The 25918-nt window shown below is 43.2% G+C and overlaps 4 protein-coding genes across 5 annotated transcripts; 2 read left to right on the forward strand and 2 right to left on the reverse strand.

The window, feature by feature from the left end:
- Positions 1 to 12: 12 nt before the first annotated feature.
- On the reverse strand, positions 13 to 10869 carry top3a (DNA topoisomerase III alpha). The gene is made up of 20 exons (XM_034539799.1): positions 10254 to 10869; positions 10018 to 10077; positions 9836 to 9909; positions 9664 to 9739; positions 9157 to 9265; positions 8680 to 8823; positions 8356 to 8526; positions 8141 to 8241; positions 7260 to 7334; positions 7023 to 7105; positions 6512 to 6722; positions 6101 to 6286; positions 5707 to 5836; positions 5071 to 5184; positions 4729 to 4894; positions 4417 to 4563; positions 4122 to 4244; positions 3185 to 3315; positions 2546 to 3142; positions 13 to 1624 (listed from the first exon to the last, which is right to left on the reverse strand). The coding sequence occupies exons 1-20, from the start codon at positions 10479 to 10481 to the stop codon at positions 1464 to 1466; spliced, it is 3087 nt and encodes a 1028-aa protein (XP_034395690.1). The 5' UTR covers positions 10482 to 10869; the 3' UTR covers positions 13 to 1463.
- An 800-nt stretch (positions 10870 to 11669) lies between these two features.
- Positions 11670 to 19069, forward strand: smcr8a (Smith-Magenis syndrome chromosome region, candidate 8a). Of its 2 annotated transcripts, XR_004609892.1 has the most exons (4): positions 11691 to 12929; positions 13960 to 15738; positions 16466 to 17302; positions 18385 to 19005. XR_004609892.1 is itself a non-coding variant. In XM_034540182.1 (3 exons), exons 1-3 carry the CDS (start codon positions 12328 to 12330, stop codon positions 16923 to 16925), a joined length of 2841 nt encoding a protein of 946 aa, XP_034396073.1. In that variant the 5' UTR covers positions 11670 to 12327; the 3' UTR covers positions 16926 to 19069. The 2 variants fall into 2 exon arrangements, 1 of the variants encoding a protein (XP_034396073.1); XM_034540182.1 differs by having other exon boundaries at positions 11670 to 12929; positions 16466 to 19069.
- An 836-nt stretch (positions 19070 to 19905) lies between these two features.
- Positions 19906 to 22476, reverse strand: bud31 (BUD31 homolog). The gene is made up of 4 exons (XM_034540478.1): positions 22085 to 22476; positions 21177 to 21299; positions 20674 to 20840; positions 19906 to 20513 (listed from the first exon to the last, which is right to left on the reverse strand). Exons 1-4 carry the CDS (start codon positions 22326 to 22328, stop codon positions 20463 to 20465), a joined length of 585 nt encoding a protein of 194 aa, XP_034396369.1. The 5' UTR covers positions 22329 to 22476; the 3' UTR covers positions 19906 to 20462.
- A 209-nt stretch (positions 22477 to 22685) lies between these two features.
- Positions 22686 to 25521, forward strand: pdap1b (pdgfa associated protein 1b). Its single transcript, XM_034540502.1, has 6 exons — positions 22686 to 22816; positions 23074 to 23165; positions 23543 to 23647; positions 23857 to 23978; positions 24359 to 24510; positions 25065 to 25521. The coding sequence occupies exons 1-6, from the start codon at positions 22807 to 22809 to the stop codon at positions 25115 to 25117; spliced, it is 534 nt and encodes a 177-aa protein (XP_034396393.1). The 5' UTR covers positions 22686 to 22806; the 3' UTR covers positions 25118 to 25521.
- The last annotated feature ends 397 nt before the right edge of the window (positions 25522 to 25918 follow it).

A 25918-nucleotide genomic window follows, 5' to 3' on the forward strand; every position in this document is an offset into this window, starting at 1 on the left:
TGGTACTGACAATCTTTTTGTGCACCCTTTATTTTCACAATGTTTCTTCCAAAGAGCACTGTGTAAAAAATGAACTGTAAAAGCCCGGACTACTGTTTAAGACCCTTAGTGACGGTTACAATGATGAAACCCAAACGTGAGCACGCTTTGAACTCTTCAGAAACCCACGGCAGACGTCACGGAGACTACGTTCATATATCATTCAGTCAATGGTTGGAATCACACCAGCTGTGATGCCAAATTCCACCAGGTGTAAAGTAGCACCCTACTACTTCTTTGCTTGGACCACACCCATCTTCGAACCTCTCAAACTCCTGGAAAGTTTTGTGACCGTCTTTCTCCACCGTGCAAGAAACAAAGACAGACGAACAGAAATACAAACAACTAAGTACTCTAATCCTCTTCTGTGGAAGTTCCTGCTGCAGTCGGTGTCTCATTCTGTCACATTTTGCCATGACGACACACACACACACACACACACACACGCTGTCACAGCTAGCAATTATTAAGAAACTGTGTGCAAATATGTTTTCTTTAAAATAAACATTTAATCATTACAGCCCGCAGTGCTCCTGTGGCAGAATAACCCTTTTAAACCAATTTCAGTCAAGGTTTGTAAATACAGATAAACACAATGATTCATTAGATTCAGGACCACAACCAGGTCACGTACACCGACCAGTGTTAAACTAGTTCTATCCTCAATGTAGTGCTCACAAATACTGCACTATTAAGTTCAATATTTTGGGAAACATTTATATATATAGCCTCTATGTTATATAATATTATAATTATTAATAATAATAATAATAATAATAAATATATAATAAACCCTCCTCCTGTGACTCTTTAGTCTTTCAATCTTAATGCTAAGCTAAGCTAACTGCTGGCTGTTAGATCATATTTACTTTACAGACTCAGGAGTGGTATCAATCTTCTTATCTCACTCTTGGCAAGAGAGCAAATATGAGCATTTCCTAAAATGTTATTACTACAAAAAATAACTGGACCCCAACATGACCTCTAACTTTCCTCCCAGGGAGAAAAGAGCCATTATTCTTGAACAAGCACACTGCAGATCTGAGGAGAACTGAGAAATTAGAGCTAGTTAAAAACAGAAAGAAAAGGACTTAAGACACAAAATGTCTCAGACCCCCCCCCGCCCCTTTTTTTTAATATACAACAGAGTTGTCATTGTGCTGAACAAATGTGAATGGGTAAAACAATTTCTGAGTAAGTTTGAGCCGGGGTCATTGTATGACTTTAGTCATTGTGCTCAAAGCTGTTTTAGTCTTCTTGGTCATCAACATGTAACTTTGCAGGCAGCATACAGGGTCTTGTTTATATTCTCATATTCCAGAAAAAGAGGTCCACCCCGTTAAGAAGTTCTTACAATCCAAGTTGAGCATATTTGAAAAATGAAACCTGACTCAGCAAACCCACACAGTGTCTTAAGGCGGCGGTCACCGCTGGGGACAGGTGACTCGGGTGTGTCCCGGCATGTGGCAGATGCCGCAGGTACGCGGTTTCCTTGCAGCTGGTTTGTTCGCGGTGGCATCGCCCATGACCTTCCTTCCCTTCTTCCCTGCGTCTCCACCATTATTAAATCCACCACCATACACACCTGACACGGGGAAGAGAGACCAAACACAACATTAGGTGGGTAGAGTATGATTTTGTGCACATTGGGACTCGCGGCACCGAGTCAACTGGGTAAGTAGACGCCTTGAGGTCTCTGTGGAAGTGTTTGTGAATCGTGACAGCTCTTCTTATCATTAAATAAAGATGTAGGTGAGGAGGATCTCTCTCTCTCCGTTTTTTTTTTAATCTCTGTACATCTTTTCCGCTAGTTGCTCGCATTGAGAGGTTCTGAATAAACCGTGTTGACGCACACACACAACATGCACACAGAAAGCATTAGATGAGTCTAGGCTCATGGTGTCAATTATCTGACAGACAGATTAATGCAGTAAAAGATTTAACATCGTATGAATGAGTATCCTTCCCTTTAATTTGACTTGGAGTTTGCTTGTGACGCAAGGGAAAGAGAAAATTTAATGATCTGATGAGCAACACAAAGCGAAATCGAAGAAACATTTGAAGATGGATTTTTTAAAAGTCCCTTTTTAAGCCGCACAGCTGATAGTAACAGAGCTGAAACTCTCTGACAGTTTTATGCTGCGACAGGCGACTATATTCCTTAATGCAACGAAAGTGATTCAGTTATCTATTTTTAGTACTAAATATCGTCCAATAGCAATCCATTTCAATTCATCCTGAGGGGCGAATGAATGTCTAACAGACTTCATGGCAGTAGCTCACTTTCTAATAAAGATGTTTCAGTCTGGACCAAAAGGGTGAACTGTCACTGACAATCTTAAGTTCCCCTGCTAGCATAGTTAAAAATGTCCCAATCAAAGAATGTTCATTTCAGGCCTCTGAAAATGTGAAAAGGAGTGTTGCAGTTGATTAGTGTGTGTGTGTGTGTGTGTGTGTGTGTGTGTGTGTGTGTGTGTGTGTGTGTGTGTGTGTGTGTGAGCCTTGCCTGGTGGAGGTTCATTCTCATCAGCCCACTGGAAGAAGCCACACTGCTGGTCTCTTGGTTTCCCGCAAGTGTGGAACATCCGGCCCTTGTTGGGACCGTCCTTCTGCACCGTGCGTGTCACCGCTGCCTCATTACAGTTACACATCGTCTGTCCCGCATGTCCTCCTGCACCCCCTTCCTGCTCTCTGCCTCCTCCGGGGGGGTTTCGGAACCCCACAGAGATCCTCGGTGGGGCTTGCAGCGGGGGACCTTGACTCCGCGGCTCCCCCTGCTGACTTGGCTGATCCGCCCACAGAAAGAAGTTGCAGCTGCCAGCGTTGCACTTGTAAAACTGCCGACCTTGGTTGGGTCCGTCTTTGCGCACGGTTAGGAGGAGTGCATCCTGACCACAGTTACACACAATGGCATCACCGTTGCCGTCTGCACTGACACCACCGCCCCCTGCTGGAGGTGGTGGCTGCGGGGTCCAGGAGGGGACCGGGGGAAGGGAAGGAAGAGGATTTGATCTTGGCGGTCTGGGGGGCCTTGGAGTTGGTGGACGAGGATCGCCTCCTCTTCCTCCTCCTCCTCCTCCACCCATCCCACCTCCTCCGCCTCCTCCTCCCATCCCACCTCCTCCGCCTCCTCCACCCATCCCACCTCCTCCCCCTGCCCGAAGGTACTTCAGGTCCAGCACCTCTCTGAGCGTCTCGTCACATCCACCAATGCAGCCAATAAATTCCAAAGGCATCATGGGAGGGAGGCTTCCCCTGCGGAACTTTAACTTTAACCTGTAGAGTGTCGGACACACAGGAAACAAAATGTTAAAGAACCCCAGTATTGACACAAAGTTTCTAAGTGAATATTTAATTAATTGCAAAAGTTATATTTCTCACACACACATGCGCGCGCACACACAAAAAGCGGTTGAAGGAGCCTGCCTTTCAAAATGTGTGCGCGTTCAACAAAAGTTTGAATAATGCAGCGCGTTGCTGTAGCGACCAGTGACAAGGCCGAGGCAGGAAAGAGTTTATTATTGGACACATCTGCTGTTAACAGTTATACAACATGCTGAAACTGCTGGGTGAAATCTGATTTTTTTTTTTAAAACTGTTTTATTTTCTTAGAGTAAAAGGCTGTAGTTCAACTTTGAGCTCTGTACCAGATTGGTTGCTATGGAAACAGATGCTGGTGTGGAGCTCTTTGGCTCGATGCTCGTGTCCTATATTTGTGTTGAGCAGAGGCACGTGCTCAAGGGGTTAACGCCCACTTGTGTAAATGAGAATTTTGACACGTTTCTTGCACTGCTGAAGCCACTGAGAGCCTAATCTGCTGTTTGTTGTTGTGTTTGCACAGGAAGCGGCACCTACACACACTTGTCATTAATCTAAGAAATGAAAGGTGTGTGTTCAAGGTAAACAAGGAAACCGGTTACTTTCTTTTACAGTTTTTATGGTCTCATTTTAATTTTAATTCTTGTAGTGCACTTTATGATCTATGAAAGGTGCTACATAAAATAAACTGTACTTACTCACTGGACAGATTAAATGGTTTCCTGTGTTTGATGTTAACATTGGTCGAGTAAATTAATACTTACATGTGAACTGGGTGCGGCTGACAGGTGGGACAGATGCTGTCGTCTCTGCTCACCTCCAGCACCGTGTCAGGGAACCACACTGCCGTCTTGCAGGCTGGGTAGCCCGTGCAGGACAGGTACGTACTGCAGGAGGACAGACGGTGTTAGAGAGCCTATTTTAATCTTGTTCTCACCCATTTACCGCCCATTTTTCCAAAGCATACTTTGCTGTCGTTAGATTGCTCTCCTGCCTTTTCAGGCACACTTTAAAAAAAAAAAGTATTCTGACAATCAACGCTCAACAATGTAACCTCACCTGTTTCCTTCTCTCTTCTTCTTCAGCACCATGTCCCGCGCGCAGTGAGGGCACTTCCTTACCGGCAGCGGCATCTCCATGTCCTGCTGCTCTGCTTCAGGGATCTCCTGAGCTGCACCCAGATATAGCGACAGGGCTTCGTCTAACCTGTGGCAACAACAGAAAAGGACCATTTACCTGGGTCACAACAACCAACATCCCGCAGTGACTCTAGGACGAGTGTAACTGATCCGTCATTTTAAAACATGACACGGTTCTGCCCATTTGGGTTTAGAAAGACACAAATCTACGCCACACTAAATTGTGACTCACTTTTTCGCCTTCCTGACGGACTCGATGAAGACGATCTTGTATTTCTGGATGTGGTGCTGCAGTACGCTCCGTTTGTCCTTCCTCCCCTCTGATACCAGCTTGAGGTCAGCCTCCAATTCAGCACGCAGGTTTGGTTTGGACATCTCATATCCCATGGAGTTGTAACCTAAAACACACACACACACACACACACACACACACACACACACACACACACACACGCACACGCACACGCACACACTTAAGTGATGGGAAAAGACGTAAGGGATGCTATGTATGTATTGAGGCACATTGTGTATCGCGATATGAAGTGTGTGTGTGTGTGTGTGTGTGTGTACATACCCTCCACCAGTCCCATGCCGAGCTCTCCGGGCAAGAACCTTTGATCAGCTGTTAAGCCAACATACATGCGACTCTTGATGGTCTCGATGTGATCTGCATGGGTTGCATCGGTGCCTGTAATATACACACAGTTCATAGACATTTTAAGACGAGACAAAGAACAAGTCAAAGTTGACTTGACATAAGAGTCCCTAAGTTGTTGCCAGGTTAGCTTGAACTGAAAAGGGCCGTATTTTTTCTTTAATACTTCTGGTTGCACTAGACTGTAGCAGACAATGTTGCAAATCTATGAGCAGGGGCTTTATTCTACTTTGTGCATTAGTGTGATCAAATATATTGATTTGTCAGGTATTAAATTAATGAAATGAGCCAAAAACAGTATATCATTTATATATAGAAATGTTCAGTTACATTTCCCAGAATATTTAATTGAGAAGTTTTAGTAACATTTACTATATTTCAAAAACGATGTTGACTGTGACATGATTTGGTACCTAGCTTCACGTACATCTGACTAATGGGTATGGGAGTTTATTGAAAAGACCTTTTGTGGAAACCATCAATTACCTGTGAGTGGTTGAAAACACATACGTTAAAAAACAATCTGTCTCATGTCTGTGTGTGTTCACAGCGTACCGATGCCATGCTTCTCCATCAGGGATATGAGGTCGGCTTCAGAGAGCAGCTGCGGAGGACTCGTCTGTCCGTCCACCATCTCCACTGCAGAGGGCTGGAACTGAGAGCCTTGCTCATACACTGGAATCACCTGGCAAACACAAAGCAGGTTTACCAGATGTATCACATGCTAGCAGCAGGCAACTGTAACCACACACAACCTTTTAGTTTAGTAGTTAGAAAGCCTTTAGAATAAGCCGCCAGTTAGTTAAGTATTTGAGAATTAAGTTCATAGTCTGAGATCGAGATCACTCACACACACACTCTCACACACACACTCTCACACACACACACACACACACACACACACACACACACACACACACACACACACACACACACACACACACACTACCTTAGCGCTCCACCTGTCATACGGGTACACGTCCAAGTAGTTCCTTGCAATGATCATGAGTCCCGAGGTGGAGAAGCTCTCCTGGGCGATGTCAATGTCAACCACTGTCTCATGCCCCAAAGCATCCTGGGATACACAGGCCAGGAAGTGCCGGACAATGAACTCATACAAACGTCCTTCATTGCCCTGGACGCAGAAGAAACAGAAGAGATCCGTGAAACCTTTTAAAATATTGTTTCCATTGTATTGTTGTACACATTTTTAAAAAGGACTGTTTGGACGCAGAACGACTTGCCACTATTTACCAACAGAGGGTGTATTTTGGTACGATTGTTTACTATGATCAAAAATGTAAACAAGGACACTTTAGCTACATTTGCACGAACGGAGCTCCTGTTTTTGCTGACGTACCTGCAGTGTGCTGGAGTGCTTGGTGGGGTGTATGGGGGGATGGGCTTGGTCAGATTTCTTGCCCTGTCGTGGGTTGGGACCCCCAGGCTGGTCAATCACGCGCTGGGCGAACGTTCCCCAGACTGGGTTTTGAGTCTGCTGCTCCACCAGGGGGCCGAGAGTCAAGTTTGTGGGGAAAATGTTTGTCTCTGTACGGGGGTAGCTGATATACCTGAGAAGAAAAAACATATCGTCACAATTCATCTTCAAACAGCCAAACTCAAAAGGGAACTGGTGTCTTTCCATGTACAAAAATAGTCACAACTTTGAGGTAAACAACCAGGTAAACAAAAAAGGCATTTGACTGTTTCACTGACACCACAAAGAGTCTGTTAAGGTGGCGTCAAGCCAGCTGACAGAAACAAGTTCAAAGGAAATATCGAAACTACTGTGAGATGATAAACTGATAACGTTGAGCATATGGTCAGACCAAAGCAATACTTTGCAGTCTGATTACCTAACATGCACTCACCCCTGGGTATACAGTTTCTCTGCAATTTTCATGGTCTCTTTGGCGCTTATTCTTAGTTTCCGAGATGCAAGTTTCTCCATTTCCTGAGGGTCGCAAAATGTAGAGGATTGTTCAGGCTGGAACAAAATACTGAAAAAAACTAACTGCATACACATTATACCATAAACAGGTTTGCTTTGAGATGCAGTGTGTGTGTGTACAGTGCGTGTGTTTGACTGCTAGGCTATATATTCTTACCACCGTGTCCAAAGGCAGCGGTCTCCACTTGCTCTTGGGTTTGCTGGTTACTGAGGTAACTGTTGCTATGGGATCCTGGAAATGAGGGAAAGGATATTCTGGTGTGTACCTTCCGACATGTGGCTTTTAGCCCATTTCATTTAGGCTGATTGACAACACACATTTAAATGTACTACTGCGTCCTCCAGCTGCAGTAGGAGGTACACATGTGGTGATGAATTTACACCAAAGAGTAGACACACATATCGTTGGCTGTGTGTGGGTGATAATGAGTGTGGCTGAGTTATCAGACTTCATCACAGTAAAATAGCAATTAATGATACTGTCATTCCACTACCATCATAATAGCTGGTATTGCGTAAAAAACGATCTGATGATATTGAGAAAAGAGTAAATAATGTTCCGACCTGATGTGGCAAGACATTTTATTTAGGGTTACACATTTTATTCTAAGAACATTTTTTTAATGTTTTAGAGCAACATGTGCAAACCATTATGCATCAAATATGTTGTCACTGAAAGTGGCATAATACACTTCTGTGGTACAAATCTAACAGTTCTCTTACTTCTTTTGACTTTACATCTTTAATAATGTTGTGTTTGATGAGATTAGTACAGATGTAGAGTGGTAGTTTCCATTTGGTGTTGTGCAGACACAGTTTGTCTGTGTTGTGGTTTCGAAACGGCAGCTGGCAGTAAGTTAGTTCAAGCCTCATGGCCATTCAAATCATCTCATCAATTAGCATTTTCAGACACCAGAAAGGAAATTAGACCAATATAAAAGGACCTTCAACCGTCCATTCACAAAAACAAACTAGTAGCAAAGTACATAACATAACAAAATATCTACCATGACATAAAACATACGAATGCAAACTTGCCTCCATGCAAATCTGGTAGAGCACCAGACAAGCTGTGTGGTTGAAGAGACGGTTTCTTTTCCAACTGAACTCGACAGTGTCCTCCTCCACCTTGTGCAGCACTGAGACAAAGACACACATAAATAACAGAGGGGATGACATTCACAAAAACAGGAGCGAGTTAGTATCAGTTAAAGACATGAATGCTACCAATATGTGTGTGTCTGTGTTTGTACCTTTAATCTTGTAGAAAGTCTCAGGTATGAAAGCCTGGATGGCTTTAAAACGCTCCACAACAAATCCCAGAGTGGGAAACTGACAGCTGCCGTATGAGATCAGCTGATTGGCCAGAGACTCTGGAAAGATCTTCTGCAGGCGGAGCGTCTGGAATCGAGTGAAGGATGCCCCTGGAGAAGTTGAGCAGAGGAGAGAGGATGGGATCATATTAATATGAAAGGGCAGCGTAGAAGGATGAATGATGATGAAAGAATTCATAACAAAAAATGATCTATTTCACCTGCATTAGTGTGTCACTATGTATTACTAAAAGTTAGGTGTACCTATTCGCAGGTCCAGCTCCTGACGGACATCGACAGCATCGCTGATGTTAGCATCTGGCTCCATTAGGGTCTCACAAGCTCTCTGAATGGAGTTGGGGGTGATCTCAGAAAACTTGGCCCGAAATACTTGTAAATTGGGCTTCACTATAAAAGAAACATAAAAACACACACAAAACACAACTTTCTGGTTTTTGGACAGTGAATTACGACGTGTTTAGAGTTTGTTGTTTTTGGGCAGCGTGTTTTCCCCTGCTTTTGGTCTTTATCCTAAGCTAAGCTAACCGTATTCTGGCACCAGCTTTACATCTACCATACAAACATAGAGTATAATAAACAATAAAGAATACATCTTTTAATCTAACTCAGCATTAAGCGTATTTCCCAAATGTTGAATTATTACTTTTAGAGATGCACGGTGAGTTGCGGCCACAACACAACAACAAAAACAAAAACAAAACGCACATGTTACTATCATACCTGCTTTGCAGACATCTATGATTTCAAAGCCAATGTTTTCTCCCTCTCTGTCACAATCAGTCCAGATGACTATGGCCTGGCACTGCCTCGCCTCTTTCTCCAGTGTCCGCTGGAGAGACAGAGAAAAGAATGGACAAAAGAGAAAGGAAAGAGGAATATTTATCTATTTCAAGTATCCATATTCATCATTATTTCCTCTCAATGAAAATGGTAGCCTGCTACTGCAGAGAGGAAAAGGAAATGAAAGTACATTGTCTGCTGCCGACTGGCTCATCAAAAAGGTACATCCTGGTTTTATAAATGTAGAGTAAAAGATTATCGATGCAAAAAGAAAAAGATTATATATTGTGAACAAATCCTGGTCCCAAAACTTAAACTATCAAAATTATCATGACTAATCAACATCACAATAACATAATGTGGCTACAGAGTGATCCCATATGTTCATTTAAATACAAAGTAAATAATTGTTTTATGTATATTGTTGTGACTCCTTGGATGACATACCTTGATTTGTTTCATATTTTCTGGACAGTACTTCTCTACCTCAGCATCAAACAACAGCACAGGATTGCAACTGTGCCTGTGGAGAGAAAAGGTATAAAGATAATCAGTTGTTATGATACTGTGTGATTCTGAATATACCACAACAAACATCAACAATCCAGTTTCAACTTACCATTTCTGGAACTGTGCTTTAAACTCCAGACCCAGCAAATGTCCCGACACTGAAGTCATTGTTACCGTCACATTCTGGAGCAGGACGGAGAGATAAAGAAATCAGAAATATGTAAAACCCCAAACAGAACAGACATACATGTGCATGTGAGCATATCTAATTATTTCACTGTATTCACTCACCTGACCAAAGAGATGATATTCGAACTCATAGATTTTATTAAACTTTGACATCCCCTCTCTCTAAAATGGGAAAGAAGACAATCAGAACAGGAAAAACCAACGACAAATTGAAAAATATACCTAGAAGAGTTTGAATCAATAATACCATATAAAGTGAATTTATATTGTCAGTCCATGAACGACTTTGTTCAGCACTATGCTGACTAATAATAACATGATCTGTTGACATGACTGACCCTCCTGGACGTGCCGCTGGACATGATCGCTGCGATGCTTTTGGCAGCGTCGTTCTTCTCGGCTACGCAGAGGACCCGCTTGATCTGAGCCCGGCTCCGGTTCATGTCTGCCGGTTGCGATGTGCCCGGATACCGGTCACTCTGCGCCGCACAGAAACACCTCGACTGGACCCCGGGCCGCTGTAATCCGGATCGAAGCAAAGATCTCCCAAGAAGGTAAACGAGCATACCTGGCAGCTCTCACATGAAGAAGCCGGCGGTCCTCCAGACAGCCTGCTAGCATGTTAGCTAACGCAGCTAGCTAAAGCCATGGTGTCCCAAAACTTTAAAGAACACAAAAGTAGTCCCTGGTTGAAAAACGGCACTCCCTTCACTTTGATAAAGAAAAAAAGTATAAAAACAATTTTCTCGAAGTCAAATAAAAAAAAAATCTCATTAAAAAACATGAGGAGAAACGCAGACCTTTGGTTCTGTTTACAAATTCCGCGCTCGAGTCGCCTGTCAAATACTGCCGTAAATCAAGGCCGTAATACTGTCGTAAAATCGTAGAACCACCGAAACGTTTGAATAGAAGATTAATAATAGCACAATACTTGCATTTAAATTCCATGCATGACGTATATTTATAAAAAATACATCGTTCATAATAACAATTATTGTGTAAATATTAGGGCTACGTTATATCAATATTAAACAGAAAATTAAAATACACCCTAAATCAGAACTTGCATTTTTCCATTTTAATAGCATGTCCTAAAACAAATGATCCGTGTGCGTTACACATTTTTGTTTACAATGTTAGACATTGTAAATAGATCAAATAGGCCCACATTTAAATTTGACTAATTTATTGTAAAATAAATAAGTAAACAATTCAGTATTAATATTAAATATATTAAAATATTATTCCTGGCAGCATGGACATAGTTCAGAAATTGCCCTTGTGTTATGAAATTAAACATGTAATCATGTTTCATTTTACAGGTCCATCTTTTCTGAATAATTTAGCAGGAAGTACTTACTAAAATAAATGTTGAGATAGTTATTGTTGAGTATATAAACTTGTTTTAATTTCTAAAGGAAATCCAGGACACATGCAAATACTCCATTTAAGTAGAACTTACAGAAAACACAATTAAACAGCTACCAAAATCAAAATAACCAAAAATTTTGTAGATGTTTGGACTTACTAATATCCTAAGTGGTCCTAAAATCCTCGCTGTGCCTTTTCCTAAAACATGTAATAATGTGCTCCCAAACTATCCATCCATCCATTTTCAATACCGCTTATCCTCATTAAAGGCTTGTTGGTCTTTCATTTCGATCTTCATATCAAGTGCTTGCGATCGTCAAAGATAAAAATATATGTTACAGTTCAATTTTAGGGTGGAACTTCCCCAGGCGGGGCGGGGGATTAGTCACCTGACAAGACTCCAACCAGCTGGGTAAACATGGCGTCTGTCTCCGGCTGTGGAAATTACATGTAGCGCTTCTGTCTGTTAGCAGTCTGTCGCACCAACGTCCTGAACACAGTAACGCGCCGGAGACGACGCGAGAAGACACGAAGGGGAGAAGGACAGCGGCGCCTCACTGATGCTGCTTGTATCGCTCTCTCAGCATCCAGCATGAATGGTCTGATGCCTGCACGCACCTCCTGATCGGCGCAAGATATTTGCTTTTGTTAACAGAGACACTGATTTGTGTTTCGGTCGAGGTGTCTACTTTTAGAAAAATAAGAATACAAATATCAAAGCTCTTGTTCGAGGGACTCTGTTCTGAAGGGTTGGAGCTGACATTTGGGCCCACTCTGCTCTGGGACCCCCCCTCCCCCTTTTTTTCTCCTTTAAAAAAAAAAAAATGACAATCAGCTGGATGTTTGTGTGTGTGGACCCTCTCCATCTCTGGACCCCAAGCATCTCCATCTTTTTTTAACCTCACAAACAAATGTGCGGCAGGATGGTCAATCTGACTGCACTTCATATGGTTGCCCTCCACCACTGCGCTCCGACAGCTGGTTTATGATTGTTAGTCGACAGTGTGTTGTGTTTCTCATGATTTGCTCAACAACACCACTATGATAGGCTCACCTGACGTGGTGGCGTTCACTAAAGAGGACGAGTATGGGCAGACGACTCCGGACCCCTGGGCTCTCCCTGAGGAGTTCTCTGTCCCTCTCCATCCTCTGGTTGACTCAAACCCCTGGGCCAAGACCTCCTATGCCAAGTTCACCAAAGACTTCATCCTCATCTCTGAGTTCTCTGAGCAGGTGGGCCCTCAGCCTCTCCTCACCATTCCTGATGAGCCCAAAGTCTGCGGCACCTTCGATCTCAACTACTTCTCCCTGCGCATCATGTCAGTGGACTACCAGGCCTCTTTTGTGGGACATCCACCTGGCAGTGGCTACCCTAGGCTCAGTTTTGTGGAGGACTCGAGAGTAGTGCTAGGCGACTCCAAGGAGGGGGCGTTCGCCTACGTCCATCACCTTACCCTTTACGACCTGGAGGCGAGGGGCTTTGTGCGACCCTTCTGCATGGCGTACGTGTCGGCAGACGAGAGGAAAATCATGCTGCAGTTTCGGGAGCTGTCGCTCCGCTTCTCGCAGGCCTCTGAGTGTCTGAAGGCTGGGAACAGGAGAGCGTTTGCCAAGGAACTCCAGAGGAAGCTCCGAGACCTGGAGTAAGCACTTTTTAACTGCTAAAACACATCTGATATCCTCTCACATCTATTATTCAGTTGTTTAGCTAAAGGGCGAACACAATAATCTTTGAGAGATTGTAATCTAAGGGCTTGAGAAATTAGTTTGGGGTCCCTCCCCTGGAACAAATATTTGCTGTTGGGCCCTCATAGACCCCTCACCTACTGCCCTCTGTTTATTGTCCATTTACCTCGTTGCCTCCAAGTTCCCATCAATAAGAGTCCTCACAGAAGATCGTACATGGCAGTTTAATTCTGTGCTCAGACACCCGGAGACCAACCAGGGCTCCGAGACTGGAATGAAACTGCCAGGTCTGTGTCAGTTAGTTTGTGGTAATTTGATTAAACGCAGCTTAATCAGCTTTTTATGCACCATGTGAGCACACTATAACTAGTCGGGCATTGCATACAAGTTTTTTCATTTTCTATTATTGTCCGGCTTACAAACAAGATTATCCACAATTTTAATACTTTTGGGTCTAGAATGAATAATTATACAAATGGGGTGTTTTTTTTTTTTTGTTCTTAAACCTTAATTTGAAAAACAATATAAACTGGTCAATTAAATCACGCTTTAACACTTGGGGAGAACATGTTCAAATGAAATCCGAAAAGGATGAATTCTGATGTGATGCCCCTAAAATAAAAAAGCTTCAAAATAAGATGTTGACAAGGTGTACTTCTACGGGTCAGGGTTCCAAAATTGTCAAGTAATGGTGCCATCTGGGAGCTTTCTGTGTTGTTCATGATGGCAATGATAACATGCTGATAATGATGTTCCATGTTCGCCCTCCTAGTTGCGTGCCAACATTCACTAATGGGCGCAAAACACTAAGTACAGCTGAGGCTGGTGGGAATGTCATTAGTATTGTGGGTTTGTGTTCATAAACCAAACCAAAGTATGGATTACTTTAATCTGTTGACGGAGAAAGATGTTAGAATTAACAGAAGACATTTCACTCAAAACCACAAATGTGATCGGGACCCTAAACCTGTGTTTTCTTCCCCTCAGGTACACTCACTCCGTGCTGCAGCGGGAGGAGGGCCTGCAGAGAGAGGCGGGGCCTCAGTGCATGTACTCCGCTCATGCTGTGGAGAAGGCCAACGAGCTTGCAAACGTGGAAAAGAGCATCTATGAACATAGAGACCTGCTGAGGCAGATCTGCTCCTACCATCACCGCCCACGCAGAGATCCTCACGCCGTCACCTGCCAGAAGTGTATCACCGAGTGCTTGAGTGAGTGCGAGCAGCTGTTCGACAAATACGCCAAGCTCGCCAACCCCTTCAGTTACACCAGCAAACGGGGCAAGAGGGAGGACGGGCAGGTTGAAGACGAAGGAGGTGGAGAAGAAGTGGATGAGGGGGAAGACGAGGGCGGGAAGCGCAGGCCGTCCTACACGCCACAGCTGATCAAAGCCAAGTCACCAAAGTGCTTCGACAAGCGCCTGAAGACCCTGGCGGAGCTGTGTGACAATACTTTTTACGAGGCCACCGTGGAGCTCCTGAAGGAGACTGAGAGGAGTTTCCGGGGCGACCTGTGTTACCTGCACACCCGCCGCCTGGACAAGGCACTGCGCAGGAAGCAGAGAATGACCAACTTCCTGTTTGAGGAGGACCTCGGAGATGATGACGAGGATGAAGGGGGAACACTAAGACCATTCTGTGCTGTCAACCATGCTGTAGATAACTTTACGCTATTAAGTCCCCCTCCTATTGTGCTAGGACCAGAACCTCTAGAGCTTGATGCTCTGGAGCCTCCAGATCCTCTAGACCCAGCCTCTGGGACCAGCCACACTCAAGAGAGTGAGCTTGGGCTTGTGGAGAGCCACCTGGAGTCCTCCCCCTCAGACCAAACTCTGGAGACCCAGGGGAGCTCGGAGGAAACCAAAGGAAGCTTTAGCAGCGATAAGAGCGGGACGGGTCTAGCAGTGAGGCAACAGAATGTGGCTTGTATGAAGTCAGATGCTCCTGATCCTGATCCTGATTCTGACTTGACCCCTGACCCAGACCACAACATTGACCTGGAGAGGGAGAGCAGCAGTGAAGAGATTGAGACCACCGCTGGGGAGGATGAGGGAGACGGGACACCTGTGTCCTTGCTGGAAGTGGTGTCTGAGCTGGAGGCCAGCAGAGAGGATGAGTGTGATGGGCTAACTAATGGGGCTTGTGAGATGCAGTCTGACTTGCTGGTTCCTTTGGACACAGCGTGCTGTATGGCCCAAGAGGGTTTTCTTTATGAGGCCTCTGCCCCAGAGGCGGTGCCTCGTCCTGGCCAAAGCTCCCACCTACAGCCCTGTCAAACCCCGGTGGTCAACCAGGAGCCCCAGGCACTGCTTCATCTCCAGGACGACTACACGGTGGGCTCGCCATCCTCGCAAAGCCCTGCGGCTGGGCTGGAGCTGCCTGTGGAGCTCCTTGGAGATGCAGATTCCCGAACCTCAGTGGGAGATGGGTTTGACTGTACCATGAGTGCGTCTACAGGGTCTGATCGGGCTGCTTCACCTCTGGGCTATGGGGGCGTGGTGACCCTGCGTCAGAGGAAGAAGGCTGGACAGGGAGCCTTGAGGTTTGTCCGACAGTACCCCTTTGCCATGCAAGCGCTGTGGTGTCTTCTGAGCGGCAGAACACTGGTGGTGCTCGGGGCAGATGAGGGGATGGTCCGCCGTCTGGTTGCTGCTCTGGCCCTCTTCGTGCCTGGTCCTGGGAAGTGTGGAGAGAAGGTTCAAGCCTGGCTGTCCTGCCCCTTCACCCTTACTGACCTGCAGAGGTGGAAACTCATTGGATTGCAACGGTATTTACAATTTTCAAGCATTTCACTTGATAGATATAAGGATGACAGATGGTGTTCCCATCATTCATTTAAGTCTCCATCAATGTGAAGTTTGAAGATGACGGTTTATTCCTGCTTGTAGTTTGTATCACACCTTATTATACTGCTACTCATCTGGTCTGACTCACACAACCAACTACTCAACTAATAGACCTCCAGCCTCACATCCTATGACAGGATTGGGAATTGCAATATTTTTAGCTTCATGAATGAAATGTCTTTGCTGAGACGGTTGGAGGCGCTGAGGGTCAGGAGGCTGGAGTCTAGCTTTATTTTGAATGTACTGATGTGAGTTGTGACATATCAAACTGGATTTTATTCATCTTTACACTCATCCTATTAATTTAAGGTATATATGCAGACACATCTGTGTATTTATATTGTATATTTAGTTGCTGTACAATTACTACACCATCAGTCAAAGCCAAGCATTTGAATTTTAATTGCCTTGCAGAATATTCTAGACGCCAACCAATTGCTGTTCATTCAGAGCCAGCTGGCATGCAAATATGGGTGACTTCAAATATGTAAACCGCATTGTGCTGAGCATGTAAATCTTCATTGAAGACATATTCATTTCAATTCAAACGTGGAGGGTAACATACAAATTGAATGATTTTAAATGTATCTGTATAAGCTGCCTTTACAAAGCAACAAATGCCGGTCTGTGCCTGTCTGTCCCTCACAGAGTGGCGTCCCCTGTGGGCTCCAGCATGCTGTACTCTCTCTCTCGATACAGTCGCTACATCTCCATCCTGGATGCCGACCAGAAGACCTTGCGCTGTCCGTCGTATCGGGGCCAACTCCTTGCCAAAATAGCCGACCACCGCACCTACATCCGCCGCGGCTCCACCTTCTTCCTTCACTTGCAGAGCACGCTCTGTCACCTAGCGGCCAAGGCCTTCCTGTTTACCTTCACCCACCACCTCCACCTGCCGGTCAGCTCCACAGAAGGGCCCAAGGTTGTAGAGGGCAGACGCCTCTGCTTCCTGCAGGAGCAGCTGGGGCTGGGAGAAGAGGACAGCCAGATACTGCTCTACCTCAGCCAGCTCATCACTCAGCAGTACCTCCAGCCGGCCACCGGGGGCAGAGCATCGGCAACTTGTTTTAGTTTTAACTACACCACCAGCGTTTTATACAAAATCTGATATCGTATTGGGGCGAGGATTCCCCACACACGTTTTAGCAAAAGTCATCTTTGACTCATGGTTTTTAATGGACCAAAGGCGATCCTAAAAGGTCCACGAACATTTTAGTTTCAGGACAAACTTCTGCACTGGTTATTGTTTTATCTGTGTAATCTCTCTCCGCCTTGCTGTCTTCTTCTCTGGTCTTTCTCTTTCCTCAGCGTGCAGGAAAAAGGAGTCCGAGTGAGTTGTGAATGTCACTGAGCGGTTCACTTTGCCTGAATTTAGTCCAGAGCACGTTGACACTCACAAAAACACAAAACGCAGCAGACGAAGGTCGCTTCTACTTATTGTCCGATGAGTCATTTGTGTGCGCCGTTTGCACTGGCTTGTTTAAGGTCAGTCTCCATCCCTCTCCTCACCACTCACACTCACACTCACACTCACACACTCACACTCACACACACACTCTCACACACTCACACTCTCTCAATCCAACATGGCTGTCTGTGCTGTACGTGCTGGTCTGACCTCAGCCAGCTCGCTAACGGGTCAAATCATAGCTCTGTGATAACACCTACTAATCACTGAGTCTGTTGTTTTTACGCTATGATATAATCTTGGTTATGTATAAACATGTTTTTCAACCCGCTTGCATATGCTGACATGTTCTGCCTGTGGAGAACAGACACCTCTCTGAATCTGTCCGTGAAACCTTCTTAGCACTGCGCAGGCTTGTTACAGCTGGTTTTGTGACATGCCTCTCTCTCTCTCTTTGAGAACTACCACTTAACTTCCAAAGGCCAAATCCTTTTTCTTTTAATATTTCTTTTGTGAATCAAATTTTAACCCACATTCCCACAGTAATCTGTCACGTTGTTGGATTGTAGCTCAGAAGATTTGACTTTTGATAGCATGGAGTAAACATTCCCAGCTTTCAGGTCGCGATGCATGAGGAAGTGTATTTGCTGTATGAATTATAGTTCCGGTCGGCCCCGCGTGATATTTGCATGTCCCGAAATAACGTCATCGCGATACATACTCACCCATGTTGGGCCAGCGGCAGGCAAAACCTGTCACTATAATGTGCTGGCAAACATTTTTCATGGATTTTACTCACACGGTCTAGAACATTTTAAAAGCTACTTAACCTAAATGTATTGAATTCACTGTTGTCTTAAAGTTGTGTGAGGGTGTTGTGGTGTCAGCATGAGACTGTCTTGTGCCGGGGTGAATCGCCTTAGTGATACTATTTCTGTTTTGTTGTGTATTTGAGTGAACTGACTCGGAGAAGATGCTGAACATTTTGAGGAGAAGTTGCTGAGACAGTGATGTTGTGTTTGTGAAGATGTTACTTTGGGGGGGATAATTTCTTGTGCCATCAAAAGTAATATTATTATTTTCTTTTCTTCTGAACAACCCTTGCTGGAAGTGTTATTTGAACTGAACAAAACTCAACTGTATTTATTTATTTATTTAGGACAAGTTGACCATCATGCTGAGAATGCCCCGATTTCCTCTTTGGAGGATGTTGGAGAATTTCCCAGTTGGGTAAAAAAAAAAAAGAAGAAGTTGGGCCAGTGAAACGACACTGAACAAGCGTATTTTAGATATTACTGTTCCAAATTCTGTGATGTCAGTGATGGAGCTGTAATCCTGTACTTAGAATGGTAACTGTACTTGTGACTGCATGGTCAGAGTTTTAATGTGAAAGGTCAAACAATGTCGACCATGGAACAAGACACTTTTTTTTTTTTTCTTAAATGGCATATGCTTTTAACTAACAGCAACGTCACATTTTGTATTATAGCTAATGTATTATTTTATTTATTTTATGCCACAGGTTACGTCTTTTCTTTCTTTTGAATAACACATTTTACTGCTAAGTTACTTTTTTTAATTAATTTTTTTAAATATGTTGTCCCTCTAATGCAAAAAGTTGAATGTAATCTGAATAAGCCATACCACAGTGTGCTTAACACGTCGTCACTCAGTGTCCTTATGTTGCCATATCATGCCCACCTAATCCATTGAGTGTTTCGCTCACTTCGGCCCTGTGAGACGTCGCTGTTGCCAGTGATTTTAAAGAAGCACGTTGTGAATGTCTTGATGCTTTTATGTAAATGTTGATGAAATTCATTTATTCCATTAAATTATTTGAATCCATTTCAATTTCACGTGGATTGATTGCGTAACACGGGAGTTAAGGTGATCATGGCGAATATGGCTTTGGGATACTAGATCATTTAACGCCAAACCCTCCATCTGTGTGACTTGCTTTAGCGATGACGGATGTGCGAGCGTTTGGTGTCATGAATAATTAATGCTCATCTGTGAAAACCACTAATAGCCCCGCAGGAGCAACAGAAGGCATGTGGTGGACTGAAGGAGAAAGTAGCAGTAAATTAATTAAAATCCAGCAATATTACAATAGTATGGTCATGCAGGGAAAGGGTGAGTCGGCAGGCAACTGTGTGTCACTCAATGCAACAAGTGGGCTTTTCCCACTTAAGCCTTTAATGACAAATGTAAACCTGATGCCTTAGACTCACATGTTGGAAAACTTGTCACTGACAACCTTGAGTGTCTTGAGTAGCTACTGTGGTCATGGCAACTTTAATTACAAATATACAGAGTAAGAATCTGCCTTGTCAAAATACATGGAAAGTCATTAAGATTGTTTCATCTTAAGTAGTAAATGTTATTTAAGAAGAGACTGATGGAATTTGGGATTTACTTTTCTGAAATTTAAAATAATTGTGCCTTTTTATAATCGTGGCGAAGACAGGCAAATATCTTTTGCATTTTCCTCAAATGCCTAAATCTCACCTTTTATACAGGACCCGAGCATGTGCAGAAGTCACCTCAGATTACAAGCAATTTAGCTGAAAGATCTCACAAAATATATTAAAGACGCTTACTTTCATGCATGGTTAGAATATACTCTGCAACCTTTTATTGATTCATGCTACTTCAAGAATTGTATATAACAACCCAACACTACAGTCAATGTTTTTTATTTTATTTCATGAGATGAATTAGGCGTTGATCAAGAACAATGAAACGTGAGTCAAATTGGATCTACATCAAAATACAAAAAGTAAGCTCAGGTAAATCAGATTTGTTTTATTTAAAATTACACTACAAGAACAATGATGAAGACAACATGTTGAGGATTAAAACTGACATTTCAAAACTAAACTCCTCCCTCCCAGCCCTCAAGTTAAATGAAAAACAAAATGATCACAGTGGGTATGACTAGCTGGAATGACAGGCCTTATCCAGAAATAGCTGACCTCAACTTTCTACTTTGAGCTTTTGGAGTTGAGGGCTTAGTTAAGTAGAAAAACAAAAAGTAATAGAATATGGCCCCTCTGTGTATTCTCCTTTGCGCCCATGTTCAAAACTGACCCCCTTTCAGGGCAACTGAGGATGATGGCGAAGATATCCGTGATTTGTTTGACTGAAATAAAGACAATGTTGTTTTGGGGGTTTTGAGTGCACAGATGGTGGCTGGGTGAGCCCGATGCCCAACGGATAGAGGCGGCATGTTAGCACTCAGCCAGAACATCCTCTGCATCCACAGTGGGTGCATTCAATGATCCTTCCCTGCAGCGAGGAGGAAAAAAAAGAAGCCAGATTTAGACCACACAGGAAATGAACACACCATCACATACGGCATCATGTGAAGTTTCTCACTTGGATTGTTTTTCCAAATGATTAAAGCATACGACTGCAGTGAGAATCACCCAAATGATGTCAGACTTACAACTTCCAGCTTGCTCTTGGGGACTCTGCAGATGCAGTTGGTTCCAAAATTGGTGTCTCGGGTTTGGATACAACGCAGGCAGCACAGGTTCTCGTAGCCCTGCTTCTTCCACTTGGCAATCAGGTTCTTATCTGCATAGCCTTCCTTTATACAGTAATCATACAGCTCTGTCAGGAGACACACAGAAAGACAACACTGGTTAGGAATCTAGTACACAGCGTATAACTGATTGGGTTTCAAATGTTTGGTCATGTGCTAATACAAACAATTTAAACACACCAAAAAAAGTATACTTGGCAGGTCATTACAGAATATAAACAGATAAAATGTTAATCAAACACGCAACAGATTATCAATACGTCATGCTGAATTTGAAGAATTATATCAAATGGTGAAGTAGACTGAATAGGAAGACGAAAAAAACAAAGGAAGAAGAAAAAATTAAGTTGAAATGGGAAACAGATGTGGAATAGTTCAACAAGTAGAGGGGAAACTCAGTCTACCTCTGCTGATGGCTTTCCTTTTGTAGAAGAGGTCGTAGATGTATCGACTCCGCTGATGATGCAGTCTGAAAATTGGCCAAAGGGACTCCACCTTTCGCTTTCCCTCATGAGGCTCCGTTTCAGCTGGGAAACAAGAGGAATAATTAGGATAGTTAGCTTTGAGAGTTCAAAACTAAATGGTGCACCTGCTTGGGTAGATCAAATGCACCTCTGGGCTAGGTGTGAAGTGCCAAATATATGAAGCATTACATACTATATAAATAATAAAGCTGCTACAAGTACAGCCTCCACTACTATTAGACTACTTTCCTACATGTGGGGTTGAGGTCAGCGCTCTCTGCAGCTTTCTATCTGTATTTACCAGGCTTGGGGGGCATTTTCCCCGGCCAATAAAAGCCGACTTTTGTCTTAAATACAACTGTATACAGTAACATTAATGTTCCCTTTATTGGAGCCAAGTAGTAGAGCCAAAGTAAACGGTATGTGGACATCTTTGGGTCACATAGTTTAACACTAAAGAGAAAAAGTTCAATTACAGAAATGATAAACAATTGTATCCGACTGAGTTGCAACCACGTCACCAGTAGCTAGCATTGGTCGTGTGATTAGTTGATTAAGTTTCCTCCAGTCGCGTTAACCAACTGGCGTTAGCGGTCAGCAGACGATCGCGTTGGTTATCCGTTTCCAAGATGTCAGCCAAAAACCCGTTTACAGACACCAGCCAAGGATTAACCGGCTGAACAATAAAACTGAACGGGTCTATAGTGTTTAAATATATCAACATAGAAAGACAATGCGAAGTGAAGACGAGGACCATTTCATCCGCACAGACTGCGTGCCGTGGTTGTAGCCCGACGGCAAAGTGATGCGAGGGGCATCGGGATAATCTTCTTCTTCTACCGGCTCACCTTCTCTCATTTTCTGATCCAGCTCGTCCAAAGTGGGCTCGATGAGCTCCCAGCCGTCTGGGGGTGGCTTCCGACTTCTCTTTACTTTTGGCATTTTTCTCTGTTTGATACGAATAGAGAACAAAAGCTCTCCGTGTTTTCGTTTTGATTTTGCGGACCCGTTCACGGCGCTACAATTGGACGTCGCTCGTGGTCCATTTGACCTTCTTGTCGCTTGAATGACGTCACCGTACCAAATAAACATTTTCCATTTTAACTGTGTTCGATCACTCCTTCAATCTTTTATCACACTAACACACTATTTACATTAATGTTAACATTTATTTGGGTCGGTTTACAGATTAAAGCAATGTACGCGTCTTTCCGTCGTTCCTGGCATATTGCATCACTTTAGCAGGCTACCAAATTGCCTAAAAAAACCCAACATGTTTTATGTTATTGTATTTCATAATTTAGTCATTTAGTCAAATGAATGCAAATGATATGGAAATATGTGCATCATTTAGTTCATAGCAGCACATATCTTCACTATATCGTTGGAGAAAAAAACTATATTGAATATTTGTTAAAAGGCAAATACTTGAACGACTAAGAGTATTTCTATACTCAACCCCCAATGAGAGTTTAGCCAGCTGTCAGTTCGTAGTGCTGTTTTTACATTTGTGTTTTCTGTCAGTATTTATGAGTTAAGGAGTTTTTAAATAGAGGATTTGTTTGTCAAAATGCCCAAAGGTAAGAATGATTTAAACCCCGCTTGACATCAGTTTTGCACATTTGTTAACCTGCTGTAAGCCACCCAACAATAGGCAGCAGTCCAAGAGATGTGCCTCTCTAACTTACATATGTGGTCATAAACAAGCACTGACAGCATGTCTACTAACCGCCCTACTTATTTAGACCCTTGTCTAGTCGCTGATCTTCACCCATGCTGAACACTATGTATGCATTTCTGTGTGTGATGTCATTTGTCATCATGGTTCTTTAAACAGGGAGGAAAGGTAGCAACAAGGGTCGTGTGAGGACGTACACCAGCCCCGAAGAGATAGATGCCCAGATGAAGGCAGAGAAAGAGAGGAAAAAGGTTGGTGGGTCACAACACATTTAAATACTGTTTGAACCATGTTCATGTTTGAATCAATCAGAGACAAGTGTATTTAGCTTTTCTCTAAAGTTTTGTTCAAGCTAAAAAAAAACAAAGGAGGGTGGATCCTACACTTCCTAAAATGCAACTCAATAACATCTTTCCATTGGAAAGAGTACATTGTGTAAACTAATCTTCGTGTCTGACATTGCTGGAGTGCCCTCTAACCAGCCAAAAGAGAGGGATTGATGTGAAAGGAGCCGATGTGGCGTTTGAATGGAGTAAAGAGAAGAAAAACAAACTGCATACGTTGGTTGTATTCCCTGTTGTCACTGCGCGTGTTTAACCTGCAGTCTCTTCTCCTTTATGTGTTCTAGCAAGAGCAGGAAGCAGAAGTGGCGGGAGGTGCAGCTCAGAATGACATTGCAGAGGAGAAGCTCCCGGCATCAGGCTCAGAAGACAGCGACGATGAAAACTCAGATGTACCGCCACACTGTTTCTGTCATTGCCATGCTCTGTAACCAAGCACATTAAAATAGTATTATAAGTCGTTATTAATAATTGATGTGCACCTTTGAATCCCCTTGTAAGGTTTTTTCACCCCGCATGGCAGTTTTTGTCATTTGTTCACTGTTTGCTGTATTCAAAGCATTAACTTCCTATTGTACGAGCTGTTGTGATGTGTTTACAGAGGAGGAGAGCGGGTGTGCAGGGCTTGATAGAAATCGAAAACCCCAACAGAGTGGCTCAGAAGTCCAAGAAGGTGACGCAGATTGAGCTGGACGAGCACAAGCAGTTATCGAGGAAAGAGAGGTGTGTGCTTGGTGTGACATTGTGTCGGTGCTACATTGGAACTTCATTTTTAACATACAGTATTTAGTAAAAACATCCTAACAGTAGAAGCTGCATGCATAACATTTGGAGAAGTATGGAGCCATATGATGCACTGATACCCAGCTCTTTTTCTTGTGCATTATGTGTTAATATGTGTTTTTAATGTAAAAACACATATTACTAGCATATTATGAAACTGTTTAGGACATTAACACTAAACAGGCTAATGGGTTGGTTCCGTTTTCATTTTCTGTCTGTAAATTCCCACTCCCCCATGTTTGATCATAACTTTATTTGATGTCTTCTTCTCCCCACCTTGACATGCGCACGCACGCGCACATGCACACACTCTGGCACAGGGAGGAGATAGAGAAGCAGAAAGCGAAGGAGCGCTACATGAAGATGCACTTGGCAGGGAAAACAGACCAGGCCAGAGCTGACCTCGCTCGTCTCGCCATCATCAAGAAACAGAGAGAAGATGCGGCAAGAAAGAAAGAACAAGAGAAAAAAGGTAAGCAAAGCATTTATCTAGATAAATATCCTTTTAACGACTGGAATCTGGTTTTGTATCCGATGAGTCTTTTCAGCCAGTTGGAGTTCTGCAAAGTAGAGCAGCGTATATATATATTTGTGGCTCTGTGTTTGAAAATATGAACAATAAAGCATAAATCTAACCTCTGTCTTGCTCGTCCATGTAAGCTAAGCAGTGTTACAAGGTCACTGTATGTTAGAATGAAATTCTCATCTTAAATTCTTTCCTTTCATACGTATAACTCCAGGACTAACTAACTCTAGAATACAAAACAAGAAAGGTGCTGTTTCTTTATTGATTATCTCCTACACAAATTACATTCTCTCGAAATATTTCACATCAGAGTTTCTGAGAAATTCAAGTTACTACGTGCGTTTCATCATCAATGTGGACGACGTGATCGTGTGTCACGATATCTCGATATATGATTGAATAACAATACGATTCCATTGAAGGACGATAAATTGCCATATTGAATCATCTGAAAACGCCTCAGTTTGTCAAGCTGATTGTGTCTGTTTTTTATTTTACAGCAAAAGATGCAGCAGCGTTGGCGGCAAGAGGAACTCCCCCGTCTAGGAAATGATGCAGAGAATTAATTCGAGGCTTTTTTTTACATGTTTACGGACTGGCGCAATATATATATATATATATATATATATATATATATATATATATATATATATCAATATTTTTAAAGGAAGAACTATTGCCTTGACATTTCTGTTACAAATGGCCTCACCAAGGGAGAGGGGTTGTGTATATTATGACCTTTTTGATCCCTCCAGGAAGTAAAGCTACAATTGATAATACATCGGTCTTCACGTGCACTTTGAATCAACCCCTTTCTAACCTATGATCTTGTACAATATATTAGTAACGGTAAATTTGCTTTGCAACCATGTTTTGGGGGGGATCTTACATTGTATATACCTGACTCAGAGAAATATTTCAGATTATTATGATGGAACCAGTAAAATGTGTACATTTCGTTATTTGCGTTATTTCCCCCGTGAGAAAACGGTCCCAACTGATTTAGAGCAGGCTTTACCGGCCTCAGGTGCAGGAGTCCACGTTTGCGTCCACTTTGCAGCATAGCTGAACAGTTAAATATATATATATAAGATAACAAGGATGATGACCCTGTCGTGGGTCAATCTGGCCCAGACAGAGTAGATATGATAGGGAAGTACTAACAAAAATAGGAGTACTGGAGTTTATATGAAGACGATGATGAATTTATTAAATGGCAGGCAGGAATAAAGGTTCAGGATTTATTCTCTGGGCCGGTGTAAAGTCTCAGAGTAAAGCTTTGATCTTAAGTGAATCAACACGCAACTTAATGTTGCTCTTGTTTGATGAAAGATAAGTATGTGTGTGTGTGGTG

The sequence above is a fragment of the Cyclopterus lumpus genome, chromosome 8 (assembly GCF_009769545.1).
Source record: "Cyclopterus lumpus isolate fCycLum1 chromosome 8, fCycLum1.pri, whole genome shotgun sequence".
Taxonomy (NCBI): Eukaryota; Metazoa; Chordata; class Actinopteri; order Perciformes; family Cyclopteridae; genus Cyclopterus; species Cyclopterus lumpus.

Excerpts from the sequence above, each read along its gene's own strand:
- smcr8a (XM_034540182.1), top strand. The coding sequence starts at position 12,328 with ATGATAGGCTCACCTGACGTGGTGGCGTTCACTAAAGAGGACGAGTAT. Across the intron at positions 12,930-13,959 it reads AGGAAGCTCCGAGACCTGGA|GTACACTCACTCCGTGCTGC; the intron begins GTAAGCACTTTT and ends TCTTCCCCTCAG. Across the intron at positions 15,739-16,465 it reads AAACTCATTGGATTGCAACG|AGTGGCGTCCCCTGTGGGCT; the intron begins GTATTTACAATT and ends TGTCCCTCACAG.
- pdap1b (XM_034540502.1), top strand. Across the intron at positions 23,166-23,542 it reads CAGAGAAAGAGAGGAAAAAG|CAAGAGCAGGAAGCAGAAGT; the intron begins GTTGGTGGGTCA and ends TATGTGTTCTAG. Across the intron at positions 23,648-23,856 it reads GCGACGATGAAAACTCAGAT|AGGAGGAGAGCGGGTGTGCA; the intron begins GTACCGCCACAC and ends ATGTGTTTACAG.
- bud31 (XM_034540478.1), bottom strand. The coding sequence starts at position 22,328 with ATGTTTATTTGGTACGGTGACGTCATTCAAGCGACAAGAAGGTCAAAT. Across the intron at positions 20,841-21,176 it reads AAGGAAAGCCATCAGCAGAG|AGCTGTATGATTACTGTATA; the intron begins GTAGACTGAGTT and ends GTCTCCTGACAG. Across the intron at positions 20,514-20,673 it reads CCAAGAGCAAGCTGGAAGTT|GGAAGGATCATTGAATGCAC; the intron begins GTAAGTCTGACA and ends TCCTCGCTGCAG.
- top3a (XM_034539799.1), bottom strand. The coding sequence starts at position 10,481 with ATGCTCGTTTACCTTCTTGGGAGATCTTTGCTTCGATCCGGATTACAG. Across the intron at positions 9,910-10,017 it reads AATATCATCTCTTTGGTCAG|AATGTGACGGTAACAATGAC; the intron begins GTGAGTGAATAC and ends GTCCTGCTCCAG. Across the intron at positions 1,625-2,545 it reads TGAGAATGAACCTCCACCAG|GTGTGTATGGTGGTGGATTT; the intron begins GCAAGGCTCACA and ends TCCCCGTGTCAG.